The 14,003-nt window shown below is 47.2% G+C and overlaps 2 protein-coding genes across 2 annotated transcripts; one reads left to right on the forward strand and one right to left on the reverse strand.

The window, feature by feature from the left end:
* Window positions 1-7,847: 7,847 nt before the first annotated feature.
* PNRC1 (proline rich nuclear receptor coactivator 1) lies at window positions 7,848-10,077 on the reverse strand. Its single transcript, XM_056343107.1, has 2 exons — window positions 9,649-10,077; window positions 7,848-9,011 (listed from the first exon to the last, which is right to left on the reverse strand). Exons 1-2 carry the CDS (start codon window positions 10,075-10,077, stop codon window positions 8,571-8,573), a joined length of 870 nt encoding a protein of 289 aa, XP_056199082.1. The 3' UTR covers window positions 7,848-8,570.
* On the forward strand, window positions 10,076-13,438 carry BORCS6 (BLOC-1 related complex subunit 6). The gene is given in 2 exon segments (XM_056343106.1): window positions 10,076-10,255; window positions 10,257-13,438. Coding segments are annotated over 2 exon segments (1,263 nt in total). The 3' UTR covers window positions 11,340-13,438.
* Window positions 13,439-14,003: the final 565 nt, after the last annotated feature.

Genomic DNA, 14,003 nt, shown 5'->3' on the forward strand with positions numbered 1-14,003 from the left:
CAGAGCTTTGACATTTGTCCCAAACAGCATGGTAGTCAGAAAAATGAAGAAAAATAACAGAAATAAAAAATCACTATGGAAGAAGGAAGAGTTAAAATGAAAAGTCTTGAAAACAGGAGTTTAATTTCTGCACAGGCACAGTTAGTTGGTCATGGTTACCCGTGTGAATGGCACCTGTGTTGCCGTTTTCTCTTTATGGAAGATAACTCACATGCAGCAAGAAGTCATATGGCTGCTGTTGAATTCGATCTCTGTTATTATAAATTTGAAATTCTACCTTTGGCCAAACCGTGAGAAAACTCTGCAGGTTCCATGTTAAAGCCTTTGGTTTATTTATTTTCATTTATGCAGAGAAAATGTAGCTTCAGCACAGGAGCTCAAAGGACATTGGAAATAATTTTTAAATTAATCAAATACATGTAGATGCGTGGTAGATGAGCAGCAGAATAGTAAGGCATTACGAGAGAACAATTTCTTTCAGTGAGGGAAGAAGGGCTGCAGTTTGGCAGAAACGAGGACTATGGATGGGGACTATGGGGGAAAGCCAAAGCAATAGGTGGCACAGGCCAGGAGGAATATAGCAAAGGCACTGGAAGCAGCAATTTTAGAGCCCGGGATATGGAGAGTAAATGGGCTGACACTTTTCTCTTACTTGTGTCTGGCTTTTAGACGCATCCATCTCTTGTGCCCTGCGTATATATTGGGCTCTTTCTTGAAAGGGTCTGAACCTCTCCCCTTGGAAGTCTGTTATGATACCTGTCTTGGGGACTAAAAGATTATTTTGCCAACGTATGACAGAAGATACCAATACATGTTAAAGCAAATAGAATCTTATTTGTGATCTACTTTCTGGGAAGGTGGATGAGTAATTAACTGAACTGCTGATGAGCAAGTTTAGGGAATGTTTCCCTGAAAAGGGAAGTCCCTTATTACATTTGTGAAGGAGACTGAGAAATGAACAAAAATGATACAAATGGCATAGTGCACTACCCTGCAGATGTGAATAGACCTTGTGGGCTTTGGGATCTGTAGATGCTGCAGAGCATGCACAGTGTGCTTGGGGCATATGCGGCCTGTATAGTACTTTTTTTTTTCCTTTTGTCCTAAAGCGTACGACTCAGTGCTTTGGGGCAGGCAGTTACTAACTCTGCCATGGCACCTGAGGGAAAGCAGGCCTTGTAGCTACTGAACCAATCTGGTACCTGGTAATGAATTAAAAAAGGAATATAAACCATAAGACCCTCCCAAAGGAGCGGTACAAACTCTTATCTTAATCCACCTGGGACACAACCAAGTTGGAAACATATAGCTAACCACTGAACTTATCACTGACCACGCAGAAAGGCACCCTACTACAGGCGCGAGGCTGAGCAGCAGAGTTTTGGACACATGCAGCGAGCAGGTTGTACTTGTGACAGGCTGTCAAACTGTAGATCCAGCCTGGCAAATTAGATAAAAAGCCTCAATGCATGAATCTCAGCTAGTGACTGACTGCATTTGTATCTGCCTGGCATGTCCTCCTGCCAGCAACCAGCCCAGGTCAGACTTCTCAGACTTCCTGGTCTCTGAGGAAACAATCCTTCAACTCCTTTAATGGTTTCAGGGTTTTGAGGTGTTTGGCAAATGAATTCTGTGGTATCTGTGTGGACCAGCTCATCTGAATCATTTCTAGTCCTCCAGGGTATCAAGTGGGGTGTGTGATGGTTATTGAGGTGTGCTACATGCTTGCTAGTTCAATCCATACCACCTTGACAGAAGAAATCTCAAGAGAACTATTGTATCTTGTAAAAATCTAGCTGTCCGTTAGAAAAAAAACGGTCTCTCTTGGAGGAAATGTACTCTGAACATAGCAAATAGATGTGGCATACTCAAATTGATTTTTCAGGTGAAAAATAATATGTTATGAACATTTGCAGAGAAGTGAGGGAAACTGAGAATGATTAAATGTGTTTAGGGGGTAAATAAAAGAAAACAGAAACTTGCAGCTGCAGTTAACAGTAGGGGAAGGTGATAGGAAGGCTCAAGGTCTTAAGAAGGACTGGCTGGTGGTACAGCAAGACAGGGTCACTCATAAACTTCACCTTCTGTCCTCCTGCAGGAACATCCTCTCTCTTGGGAAAGATGGGCTTCTTTCTGTTTTCCAGGATTTAATGAGAGCCTCATGACAAAGCAAATGTAAATTCAAGAAACTATAAGGATGCTGTGCATGCCCGTGGCCCTCTCAGCCAGCTGCCGGCTGCGCTGTGTTTGCACGGCAGTGGAGAGCAGCAGCCAGCAAGCAGAAACTTCTGACTTACCATCAGCCTTCCCACTGCTGGCTGTGGGAGAGGACAGAGAGGATGAGCTGAAAATGACAGTGGTGCATACAGATAACATATTGTATCAAAGGGTCAGAAGCAGGGTTGGAAAAAAGGCTAACAGTCATCTTTCACGTGCAAATTACTAAAGCCAGTGTAACAAAACTACACAAAACCTAAATGCAGCCTGATTTATCTCACCAGCCCTATCACTGACTACAAACGCCAAACTTTTCAATGCAGAACATTATATTCATTGTGTTTTACATACTACACACAGCAGGACAAGGAAGACTTGCAGCTCACACAGCAACTGCATGCACTAGCAAAGGAAAATCCTGGCTGGAGCTCCAGAAACTGATTCCCTTCCTGGGTTAGGGAACAGCCTGCTGAGTGCTCTTAAGCAAGCCAGCTCACTTCTGTACGCCTGTTTTTTCACCTGTAGAACATGAAGGCTGCTATCATGAACATACATACTTTATCTGACCAGTCCTAAAAACCTGTGGAAACCTGAGAGCAGTAAGCATTTTCTGAGACCAAAACCAGTGCTAGTCATTAAGAATGCTGTGCCAAGCCACGATTTCTAGTAATGAAAAAGACGTACTGATCAGACAGAGAAATATCAGTTACAAAACTTGCCAGTTCGTACTGTCTTTCCCCAGATGGTCCCAGCCAAGAAGTGGTAGCAAACTGCATTTCATCTAGTCATTGAAATTCCCTAAATGCACAGTACCACCAGATCCTTTGGGAGATGATTTTTTCTTGCAGTGTCTTTCCTTCCCACATAACTCAATGGCGGCATCTATGCTGCTTCTCTCTTATCTCTTAGTTGACCTCGTTTTTCAGGGTTGGGTTTTTTTCTGTCTCATCAATTACTTCTTCCTATAGCACTCCTAGTACCAGGCACAAAAACGTATCAGCGCTTTCTTTAGTACTTGCATACAAAGAATGTCAAAAGTTTGGACAAGGTCTATGAATTTACTACTCCATTAATACCTACAATGACCTATCAATATTCTAAATATTGCAAGATGCAATTTCTGAATATTCTAATGCTACGAAAGCAACTTACAAAAGCTTTATGATAGACATATACATAAATATAAAAAAGCAAATTACAGACCTCAAACTATATATTAAGGGCACACCTTTCTCGTGCAACTTTGCCACCAGGCAGTAAAGAACGCAAGATTCAGGTGATGAGACAAAACAAGAAAGGCCCAAGTCTATATACTAAGCCCTTTATTGAATGTAGCTCTAGGTCTTGTTTCAGGGAATAAAAATGGAAAGTAAATTTTGTTTTGATGGCCATTGGCATCACCACTTACAAGGACACTTGCAAGTTAAGGGTCACAGACCAACCTGATGAAAGCACACCGCTTCATTAAAGGAGCAAATGACATCTTTCATAGATATAGCACCTCCTCAAAACTTTATGCTTCATGACCTTAAGAACAACAAAATGGCAACGGTGATTACACCACTTCCTGAAATCCATACAGCCAAATACCAACTACAACTGACGACTTAGTGAAGTGCTATAAATACAAGTCCTTGATCCCCAAATGCTTCCTCTTTCAGGTATAAATTACGAAAGTCACACCAGTTTGCTCACCGTTGGCAACGTACAGCGAGTACGTGTAACCGGTGTAACTCTCCAACTGAAGACAAGGGTTTATGGACCGCTCCGACTAAATAACCACATCTGCCACTCACAAGCCTGAATACGCACAACTTGTAGCATCGTCACTAGAGTAACGTTAAACAAAAGCACCAGCGCAGCACCTTCAACAGAGTCAGGGCTTTGTAAAATTTTCTGGCAGTTTGAATAAATGAGATTTTATCATCTCATGGGAAAAAAAGTTAGAGGAATGTTGACTTCAACACAGGGGAAGAAGTACCTCTGCTAGGACGCGCTTGCTGTGTGAATTAATTCCTCAGGATTTTTTTTTTTCCAAATCAGTTGAATTCTTGACCTTCCTGTCTTAACTGTGGTAACGTTCTTCTGCGCTCTCAATGCAACATAAAAAGGTCGCAGCCTCTGTGCTGCTGACAACATTGTTGCCCAACTTCAGTAGTTAGCCCTTTTAGTGGCTAAAGTCTTTCTCTCTAATTGATGGATGCTTCCTTCGTTATTCTTTTCTATTATATCAGCAAGTAAGCATTTCCTGCTATCAGAAATATTTAACACTGTGGCTCCTGTTCAACAAGGTAGCATAGTTTTTTCACAGTGAATACTAACATTTTACCATCCCTCTTACTTGCTTACCTCCTCACCTCTTCAGGGTAAGGACCAGCCTATTCATAAAATAAAACCTTCTTAGAAATTGCAACAGAAAATAATTCCCCTTAAATAGTTCAGTCAGATATATACTATGAAAAAAGAAATATTTAACAAACGCACTGTGAAATCAGAATTCAAAGAGTACAAGGGGTTGCAGAGTAAGGAACATCATGCATGTTTAATTGCATGATGGAAGTGTCAAGACTTCCCATACAGAAGTAAACTTATTTCTAAAATTACCATGAAAGGCAATCTATAATATTCAGGCTTCCTACAATCTATAGGCTTCATATTTGATCTCAATACCAGGAAAAGCAGAAAAAAATCCTGAAGTGTGGCAGGTATCAAACACTTTATAATGCAAGAGCTTAAAATATACCCTCTGAAAATAATTACAAGAACTGCTTAAAATGACACCACTTGGACAAGATATTCATCAGCTGAAATAAAATTCAATTCATGGAAAAAGTTGCATCCTCGTAATACAGACTACTTAAGAATTTAGCAGCATCTCTGAGGAGATACTGGTGTAACGAGTTCAAAGGCACACAGGATTTCTAACTCGTCACATTAGCCGACAGAAGCATTGTAGCTTTAGCAGAGCACCAAGCCAGCCGTTATTAATGAAGCTGTCCAACCAGCTGAAACTTAGCCACGCGTGAAAACAACAGATACTTCTGTGCTCCATGAAAGCTGATTTTTCAGGACCATCACCGCATGACATTTAACTGTTTAAAAGTAACTCGCGAGTGACTGGTAGTTTACTCGCACAGCTGATTCCCCTGCAGTTCTGCAACACGCTCTGCGACAGAGAATTTTGAACAGAAAAAGATTTTCATTATCTAACCAAAATGCAGTACGTTCAGTTTCCTTACTCTTGACTGAATCTGGAAGATTTAATAAGCAATTAATTTGACTGCTGTACGGCAGCCATGTGATGAGCTGATAACATATCCACCGAGTTTGTTAATTTTCTTCCTTAAAAAGGCTGTTCACTTCCTAAGACTTTGTACTGTATCGCAAAGAAGTCCTCCAAACGTTGACACTAATATTTTTGGTTTGTTTACTGGCTCTAAACTCAATTAATAGTATGTTGATATAATACAATGCCTTGCCTTCAGGGAACTGTGATGAGAAATCTGTACAAGTGAAGGAAACCTTGAAAGTGAAAATCCCTCTCAGGAAATACTGTGGAACGACAAAGGAAAAAACATGGGAAAGTGACAAAATACGTGCAGAATACGGTCCCAAGAGATGACAATGTCCGGATTACTCAGGCAATCTTGTTGAAGCACACATTGCACATAGGCCTAATTTTATAAGCCAGTCCTCAACCCAAACATCTTAAGATAGAAAACATGGAAGTGCCCCAACACTTCTGCCAGGTCAGAACAGGGCCAGGAATACTGACACAGAAGTAAGCTAAATGAACAGTTCCCCCCTTGCCCCGCCCTTGGAAAGAGCGAGCAAAACATTATCTTACCCTGAAAACCTTTAGATCTAACAAGGAATGGAAAGTTTTGAATTTCCAAGACTTCTGAAGCCTCATCCAACTGTTTTAATAGAATTGGCCAAGAAGCCAAAAACTATCAGCACTCACATTTAATGAGTTTTGTAATCACCAGGGTCACGTTGGCAGATCAGGGTAGAAATGAAGAGGTACGCTACACTGGTAAATTTTATGCAGGATCAGGTGGCATTCAAACTACATAACCTGATGTCAGCTCCAAGAGGCAGAGAAGAAAAGAGGCTGATAGTAACAGAGGTAATAAGGGGGAAAAAGGATACCTCCTTTTAAATAAGGCCAACCTACAAGGCTGATGGAAACTAGCTCTTACCAAGCTAGTTATCAAGATTCAAGACCATCAGAAGTTTAGCTGATAAAATTAACCATTGCCTAAAGCTATAGGGGATCGCTACAGGCGTTTTCCTTTGTGCTTGGTAACATTCAGGCAGAAGAAAAAAGAAGGAAAAAGAAGGAAAAAGAAAAAAAGCACAACAGTAGATCAATAGAGCATATACCAAATACAGTAAACTGGGACTTATGGTCTACTTGAGTCATCCTTTGTGAGATTCCACTAAATTTTTCTTTGCCCTAATACTGTTTATTAAAAACCAGGAGACGTTTTGTTCAGTTTTAGAAACCAAGCTAGGGTACACTAAACTATGGAGCATTTAGATTAGGCAGCAAGCTGGGCTGTTGAAGCCATACATTTACCTTGAGCATGTACAATCAATCAATCCATCAAGTAATACAGGTCTATTTTGCAAGGCAATGAACCCGTTAACTCTTTGGAGCGGACCAAGTAATTTTGTATGAGCTCTTAGTCTAAAATATATAGTTAAACAGCCTAAAAGCATTATAATGAAACATTTTGCGACTATATGATTCATTTCTATAAATGAAGCAAAGAAGTTCTCCCTTTTAGCAATCTTGTTTCGGGACTCTGTTAATGGAGACTGCCAATTCACACGCATGGAACAAAGTGATGCTAGATATCAGAAGCAGTACTGCACGTAGCATGAATGTAGCTCACACTGCTCACGCTCAGTCTCTGCAAACACCACTCATGCCAAGGAACCACCTCAGCCGGGACCCTGCTGATAGCATTTTCTTCCAACAGCTCTTTCCTAGTACATTAGTGCCCACAGAATTTCTTTTTCCCAATGGATCCAAAAACTTAAAAATACTTTCCTATCTTAAGCAAATTTCACCCATTTCCGGCTTTATTAAATACTAATTAGTAAAACAACTGCAAATCTATGTTATCTCCATCTGACACGCCTGTCAGACTAATCTGAGTCCAATTCCTTAAAAACTTTAGATCAGAGGAACGTAATTTCAAGCATAGCTGTTAGCAAGAGACAAATCTGATTAAAGCCACAAAGTTTAACCTGCCTCATCGATACCCCTCTGTCATTGCTACTTTTCAGTATCAATTATTAATAACAATTTACTATGAAAATAGTACCGCAGCATGAATTTGAATGTATAATTACTCAGCTTTCTTAACATCTATATTTTCAAGAAACAAAAAGTGTAAGGAACCCAAACCGACATATCACAAAGGAAGCTTTAAAAAAAAAAAAAAAAAAAAAAAAAACCCAAGAAATTCTTAATGAGGTATCAAATCTCTTAAATTATTTGGATAGTTAAAGGCTGAGGACAAAATATTCCTAGCAACGCACCAGAAGGCAATCAAGAGATTTAAGTTCCCATCCTTGAATTAACAGACACGCACACAACAAAAGAAAAAGAGACATGCTTAAGGGGAGGCCAAATTGTTTTATTTAATTTTTTAGTGACCAATTGGATTTTTGGCAGAAACCTCTGCTCTTTTAGTTTGGTTGGGTTTGTTTGGTGTTTTTTTTTTTTTGTCTTTTTTTTTTTTCTTTAAAGAAATCAGCAGTGCTTAAATTGATGGGTTGGAATTTTACTCAAATTCCAGTTAATTTTAAAAACATGATGAACAGGAATTCAAGATACTGTTTCCAGAGCAGAGAGCAAAACTTCACATTTGTATGAAAATTCCATGTTTGTACTTGATTGAGACACAGAATGTAGAACTATTGTCAGTAGTGCATGGATAAAACATTCACATTTGATCTGGAACCTTAAAATCAGAAAGCTGTACTCTCCTTCCAAAATTGTCATTACCTTGTGCAAATCAAGTCAAGTCTTCATGTGTCACGCACACACTTAAAATTGTCCATATTTTATATACAAGACATCTACCATTCAGGCAGTGCAAAATACATCCTTTCATAACAAAACTAAAATGTACCTCTCAAAGTATGAACAAGAATATACACATAATACATGATGTACACTATTTACACAACCATAAAAAATATAATACAAGGATTATTTTTTTTTTTAAATGTGATTATAAGACTTGACAGTCTTTTGCAATTTTTGTTGCAACAAGGCATGTTTTAAGCTTCCTGGATGGAGTTTTCTTTGCCAATTACTCAAGGGATCTCAGAAACTACGCTTGAACTTTCAGGAGAGTTTTCAAGTGGACTGCCATCAACTCCCTGTTTTGGTCAGACGGTTCAGCTGTGCCACCCACCCAGTGGCTGGGAGGCTTTGGAAGGACACTGGGAGATGGTGGGTCACTAAATTTTGCCCCAGCATAATTTTCTTTTTGGCTCGCTTCAGTCAGGGTGATAGGTTTCTTGGACTTGGCATTTCTGAAGTTCTCTGCGTTTTTAAGCGGCTTTTTCTCCTGCTTCTGAATTATCTCTGGCGATACAGAATCTTGCCAAAAGTTCTCTATCTTTTTTGCCGAGGTGATCTTTGTCAGCGGCACGTTATATTTACTCTTCTGTCTGTTAGTCTTTGGTTGTTCACACAGATGTAAACCGTGAACAGGCTGGCTGTAGGGGATGGCAGCCTTCTCTGTCTTTCCCATCTTATTCTTTAAGAACTGCAGAGACAAAGAAGGCACGTCACCAGGGCCCCCTCGCCTCAGGGGCCGCCCCCGGCACGGCACCGCCAGCGGAGCAGCCGCCAGCCGGACGAAGCGCCCCCGCACCACCCCCGCGCCGGGCTGCCGGCGCACAGCACCGGGGACGCGGTGCGAGACGCTGGGGAGGGGGCTAGGGGGGCAGCCCCCCTCTTCTACAACTCCCCCGCCAGCACGTCGGCGCTGCCGGGCGGCGGGGGCCGCTCCACCGGCTGGGCCTCACCGCCCGCCCGCCGCCGCCATGGGGCGCTGCGCCCCGCGCACGTCCCGCCTGCGCGCGCAGGGACAGCTGGCGCGCGGCCAGCAGGCTAAATTCGGCTGTTGCTGGGCGCAGCGGCGGCCGCCCATTGGTGGCGCCCAGCAGCCAATCGCCGCCCGCGACTGCCCCTCTCTCTCCCCCCCGCGCCCCGTCCGAGCGGGCGTAACGGAAACTCTCCTGCCCCCCCGCCCCCGGCCACACGCACGCAGGGAGCAAAGGGAGGGGGCCCGCCGCCCGCTGCGCCTCCGGCGGGGTGGCGGACGGCCTCCCGGCTCCCAGAGCACGGGGGAAGTGGGGCAGGGGGAAAAGAAGTGAGAAGTAGCGGCGCTCCGCCTTTACCTCCTTCCTGAGGGGTTTGCTGGGCGCGGGTCTCGAGGGGGCGGGCGCGGGGGGCTCCTCGGGGGGGGCGGGTACCAGCCCGGGGGCGACCGAGCCTGTCGGCGCAGGGCGAGTGCGAAGTTCGCCCGGGCCGTGTGTTCCCAGCGGGGTCCTCCTCCCCAGGCCGGCGCGGTGCTGTTGGTATTGCTGGTAGCGGCTGGGCAGGAGCCCTGCGGGGCTGGGCCGGATCTTTCCCTTCCTCCGCCGGACTCTCTTCAGCGCGGGCCGCGCGCTGCCCCCCGGGCCCGCCAGGCAGCAGCTGGGCTGGTTCTCACAGTTGCTGTCCCCCCGCCTGAGGCGCTGGAGAAGAGCGGAGGGCAGCCGCCTGGGGTCTTCGGTGCCCGCCGAGATCCGAGCTAGGAAGGGCGGCGGCGCCGTCGTGGTGACCATGGTGGGACGTGGCTACCCAGAGCTGCACCGGGAGGAGGGGTCGAGCCCAGGTGGGGATGGAGCGGGTCGGGTCGACGGGAAACGTCTGCCCGGGCTTTGTGGGCTGAGATGGTGGCGCAAGTCGGATCCGCTGCTAGGAGAACATGGCGGGGGAGTGAGAGGAGCAGCCAACAGCGCCCCGGTGTTGTTACCCGAGCGGGGCACGCCCCCTTCCGCCCCCGCGCCAATCGCCGTACAGGGACGGCCCGAGCCCCACGCCCCCTCGCCGGGCGCCGCCAGTCTCGGCGAAACGGCGGCCCCGCTGGCCCCGCCCCGGCCAATCAGAAGCGACACAAACACTTGGGGCCACGCCCGCTTCCGCAGGCCGCCCAATCCGGGTGGGCGCAAACAGCGGGCGCGCCCCGGTCCCCGAGCCGCGGCCCCGCAGTGCGAAGCGAGCGGACGGGACGGGCGGGCCGCCCTGCGAGAGCCGCTGGCCAATCGGGCGGCAAACAAACAGCCGCGGCCGCGCCCCCGCGCGCCTCGCAGCCAATCGAGGGGGACGTAAACAGGCGGCGGCGCGCCCCCTGGTGGGCGGCGACGCGCTGGCGGGTAGGCCCGCGTCGCCCGCCATGGAGGTGCCGTCGCTGCGGCCCGCGGCGGCCGCCGGGCTCCCGGCCGCGGCGGAGGGCCCCAGCCGCGAGGCGGAGGGGCGGGGCCTGGACCGGGACGAGCGGAGCCTGGAGGCGCTGAGCCTGGCCGCCGCCGGCGGCGGGGCGGCGGCGGGGCGGCAGCTGCCGGAGGGGCGGCGGGCGACGCTGGCGAGCGCCCTGGAGCTGGAGGGGACGGTGCTGCGCGAGGGGCGGCTCACCCAGTTCGTGGCCAACAACTTGGAGCGGCGGATCCGGCTGAGCGGGGCCCCGCGGAGCGAGCCGCCGGCGGCGGCGGCGGGGGGCGGCGGGTCTATCCCCGCCATCGACCCCGGGGCGCTGCAGGACGTGGTGGCCCTGGCCGGGCAGGTGGCGGCGCAGGTGGACGAGCTGCTGCGCAACGTGCACTGCGGCCTGCAGGCCCTGACGGCGCTCAGCGTCGGCTGCATCCAGACCTACCGCGACGGCGTGGAGAGCCTGGGCGAGGCGGCCGACCTCAGCATCCGCGCCATGTACGCGCTGGTGGCGCGCTGCGAGGAGCTGGACCGCGCCATGCAGCCCGTGCCCGCCCTGGCCAAGCGCATCCGCGACATGAAGGGCACCCTGGAGCGGCTGGAGGGGCTCTGCAAGTAGCGCCGCCCCGGCGCTCCTCTCGCTGCCGCCGGGATGCCGAACGAGGAGCCGCCGGGGCTGGAAAACCGGGGCTCCGCCGCCGACCTTGCTGGCGGGGCTCGGCCGTTCCGACGGGCCCCGGCCCGCCCTGCCAGGCCTCCCGCCGCCCTCCCCCGCCAGCCCCGCCAGCGGGCCCGCACACGGCTTCCCCCGCTCTCGGCCCGTACATCCTGCCGCTGCCCCCAGCCCCGGCCGTGACCGCCCGGCGGTGTGCCCAGTGCGCTGGCGGTGACCTGGAGGAAGCCAAGTGTTTGCAGCCGGTGGGGGAAAAGGCCCCGGTTGACACCGCGGGGTAAATGGCAAACGGTGCTTTATAGCTTCAGCTCCATTAAAGAATTCGGATTCCACATGCCTTACGCTTTCCATTTATTGAGGGCTAGGAAACACTAACCTATCTTAATTAAAAGCAGCTGTTAATTTTTTTTTTAACCAAATTTGAAATTGTCGTGAATACTCGCTTGATGCTTACAGGCGTACGTGCTCATTCGTAGCTGACTTAGTGCCTGAAGAGTAGTTCATGCTGTGGCTGTTGCAGCACATAAACACACAGAACACTGCTGTCTCTTACAGGACACTGGTTTAGGAGATGATTAAGAGGAAATTTAATATAAAGATCCTTGCTTTCCGAGAAGAATATAAAATCCATGGGATAGAGTTGAGATTCAGATCTAGGAACAAGTCTATAAGCAGTTCTAAATAAAAGCTTTCAGATAAAATATGCTTTGCCTCTATTAGTCTCTACAGTTCTCACAGTGCAGGAGTTTAAATGGCATCACTATGAAATGATCCTGTGATTTTGTTTGGGTTGTTTTTTCAATTGGGAAAATACCTATTTAATTAGACAAGGAACATAAATACATGATGACATTACATGGGTGTATGACTGACATAAAATAGGTACTTGGGAGAATTTATTTGTATGACTTGAAGCTTTTGTAAATGCATCACCGTATGCAGAAGTGATTTTGCTGTATCAGTAAGTGTGTCCTCTGAGGCCTGAGAGTAGCCAAATTCTCTGCTCAGTGTGGTTCCTATGCAACTAGCCTCTTAGATGATGCTCTTAGCAATCCGTTTATGTCCCAAATGTCCTTGTAACAAGATTTCAGTAGAGAAATGATCACTGTGATCTTATGTATGTGTAACGGTGCTTTTGGTGACCGGTGGCTCCTAAAAACCTTGGAGAAAAGGTAAACAGAAATACTACACAAGTCCTGTAGCTTTCGGTTGAAGAGCAGATAGGTTTATGATGGGTGCAGCTGCTCCCCCACCACAGCCTCAGTATAAACACCGACTGTGGGGCAGATGCAGTGATATGCTGTGCCTCTGCGTGTAGACAAAACTGAGTTGTAACAAAATAATTCATTTTTATGCCACCCTGGTTTGCGTAATACCTGTCTCTGGCTTATTCTGGGCTTCTCACCATGGCCTTGTCTTCCCCTCAGCACAGGGATGTATTTCGTGTGTGGCCTTTCAGCCCTAGCGATGGGGGAAGGCTGGAAGTGGGCAGTGCCAAGGTCAGGCTCTTTGCGGTCACAGCTCTTGTGGTACTGCTTTCTGGGGAATGGCTGTGGCTCCAGAAAGTTTTACCAGAGGATTAACAGAGGTTAGCAGAGAGAAAAAGAAGAACCTAACTGCCCCTGCCCATGGGCCTAGAAGACACTGAAGATTTCTTAACACCACAGCAACAGCTGCATTCTTGGTAGTTTTGGGGTGTTACACTTGGGAAAGTTTGAACTTGTCTGTCATGGAGCTGAAGTAGTTTTTTTGTTGCTAAGTGTGTTTTGTATATATGTCAAAAGTGAAAACCAAAGTTTTATCTTGCTTAACTTGTATTGTTGAAATGTACAGGAAAGAACTGCAAGCTTATTTGTATAGCCACATATGTACAGCTACGATTTATTCATACATGCTAAGGTGAAGCCTTTAAAGCATACACATTTCAGTACGCTATTGGTTTTCAGTAGCGTTTCATTTGCAGTCACCTACATTCAATGCTAATTCCCTGCTAAAATTGTCAAGTTTGTAGAATAAAATGATTACTTTTATGTTTTTAATTGTTAGTGATTAGTTGTTGAAGAGTTTCACTTCTTAATTATTGCTTTTCTTATTTGGTAAAATAATCCTAAAGCTAATTTAAACTCTGCTCCTGCATCGGCACAGACAACCTTTAATGTGATTGCAGAGCCAGTTTCAGTCTAGGTCCTCTGGCAGTAATTTCTGACAGTGATGTCATTCATGTGATGAAAAAGGGATGGCTAGTGAATTACAAGCATGAATGAAGCGGTAATTACACTGTTCGGGTTTGGTTTTTAATACCTGTCTGAAAGCTTCAGCTTGTTTGAAGGGCAGACTTCACTGAGCTTGGTGAAGCAGCTCCTGTTCCCAGGTGTCTGCCACGTATGGCTGCTGTCCCTGAGGCACGCACGGCCCAAACGACGTGGGCCTGTCCTGTGCCACCACTGTCCATAGCGGTATGATACTGCATAGCTGCTATGGTTTCCAGCCCCCCTGTCCATACCGGCCTCCATTGCTGCAGGAATGGTGGCACTTGCCAGCATCTGTGTCAGTGCAGCTCTGGTGCCAGCCCTGTCCTTGAAGTCCCGTGTGAACTGCTTGTGAGCCCCA

This window comes from Falco biarmicus, chromosome 6 (genome assembly GCF_023638135.1).
Source record: "Falco biarmicus isolate bFalBia1 chromosome 6, bFalBia1.pri, whole genome shotgun sequence".
NCBI classification, from domain to species: domain Eukaryota; kingdom Metazoa; phylum Chordata; class Aves; order Falconiformes; family Falconidae; genus Falco; species Falco biarmicus.

Excerpts from the sequence above, each read along its gene's own strand:
- PNRC1 (XM_056343107.1), bottom strand. The coding sequence starts at position 10,077 with ATGGTCACCACGACGGCGCCGCCGCCCTTCCTAGCTCGGATCTCGGCG. Across the intron at positions 9,012-9,648 it reads GCAAACCCCTCAGGAAGGAG|TTCTTAAAGAATAAGATGGG; the intron begins GTAAAGGCGGAG and ends TTGTCTCTGCAG.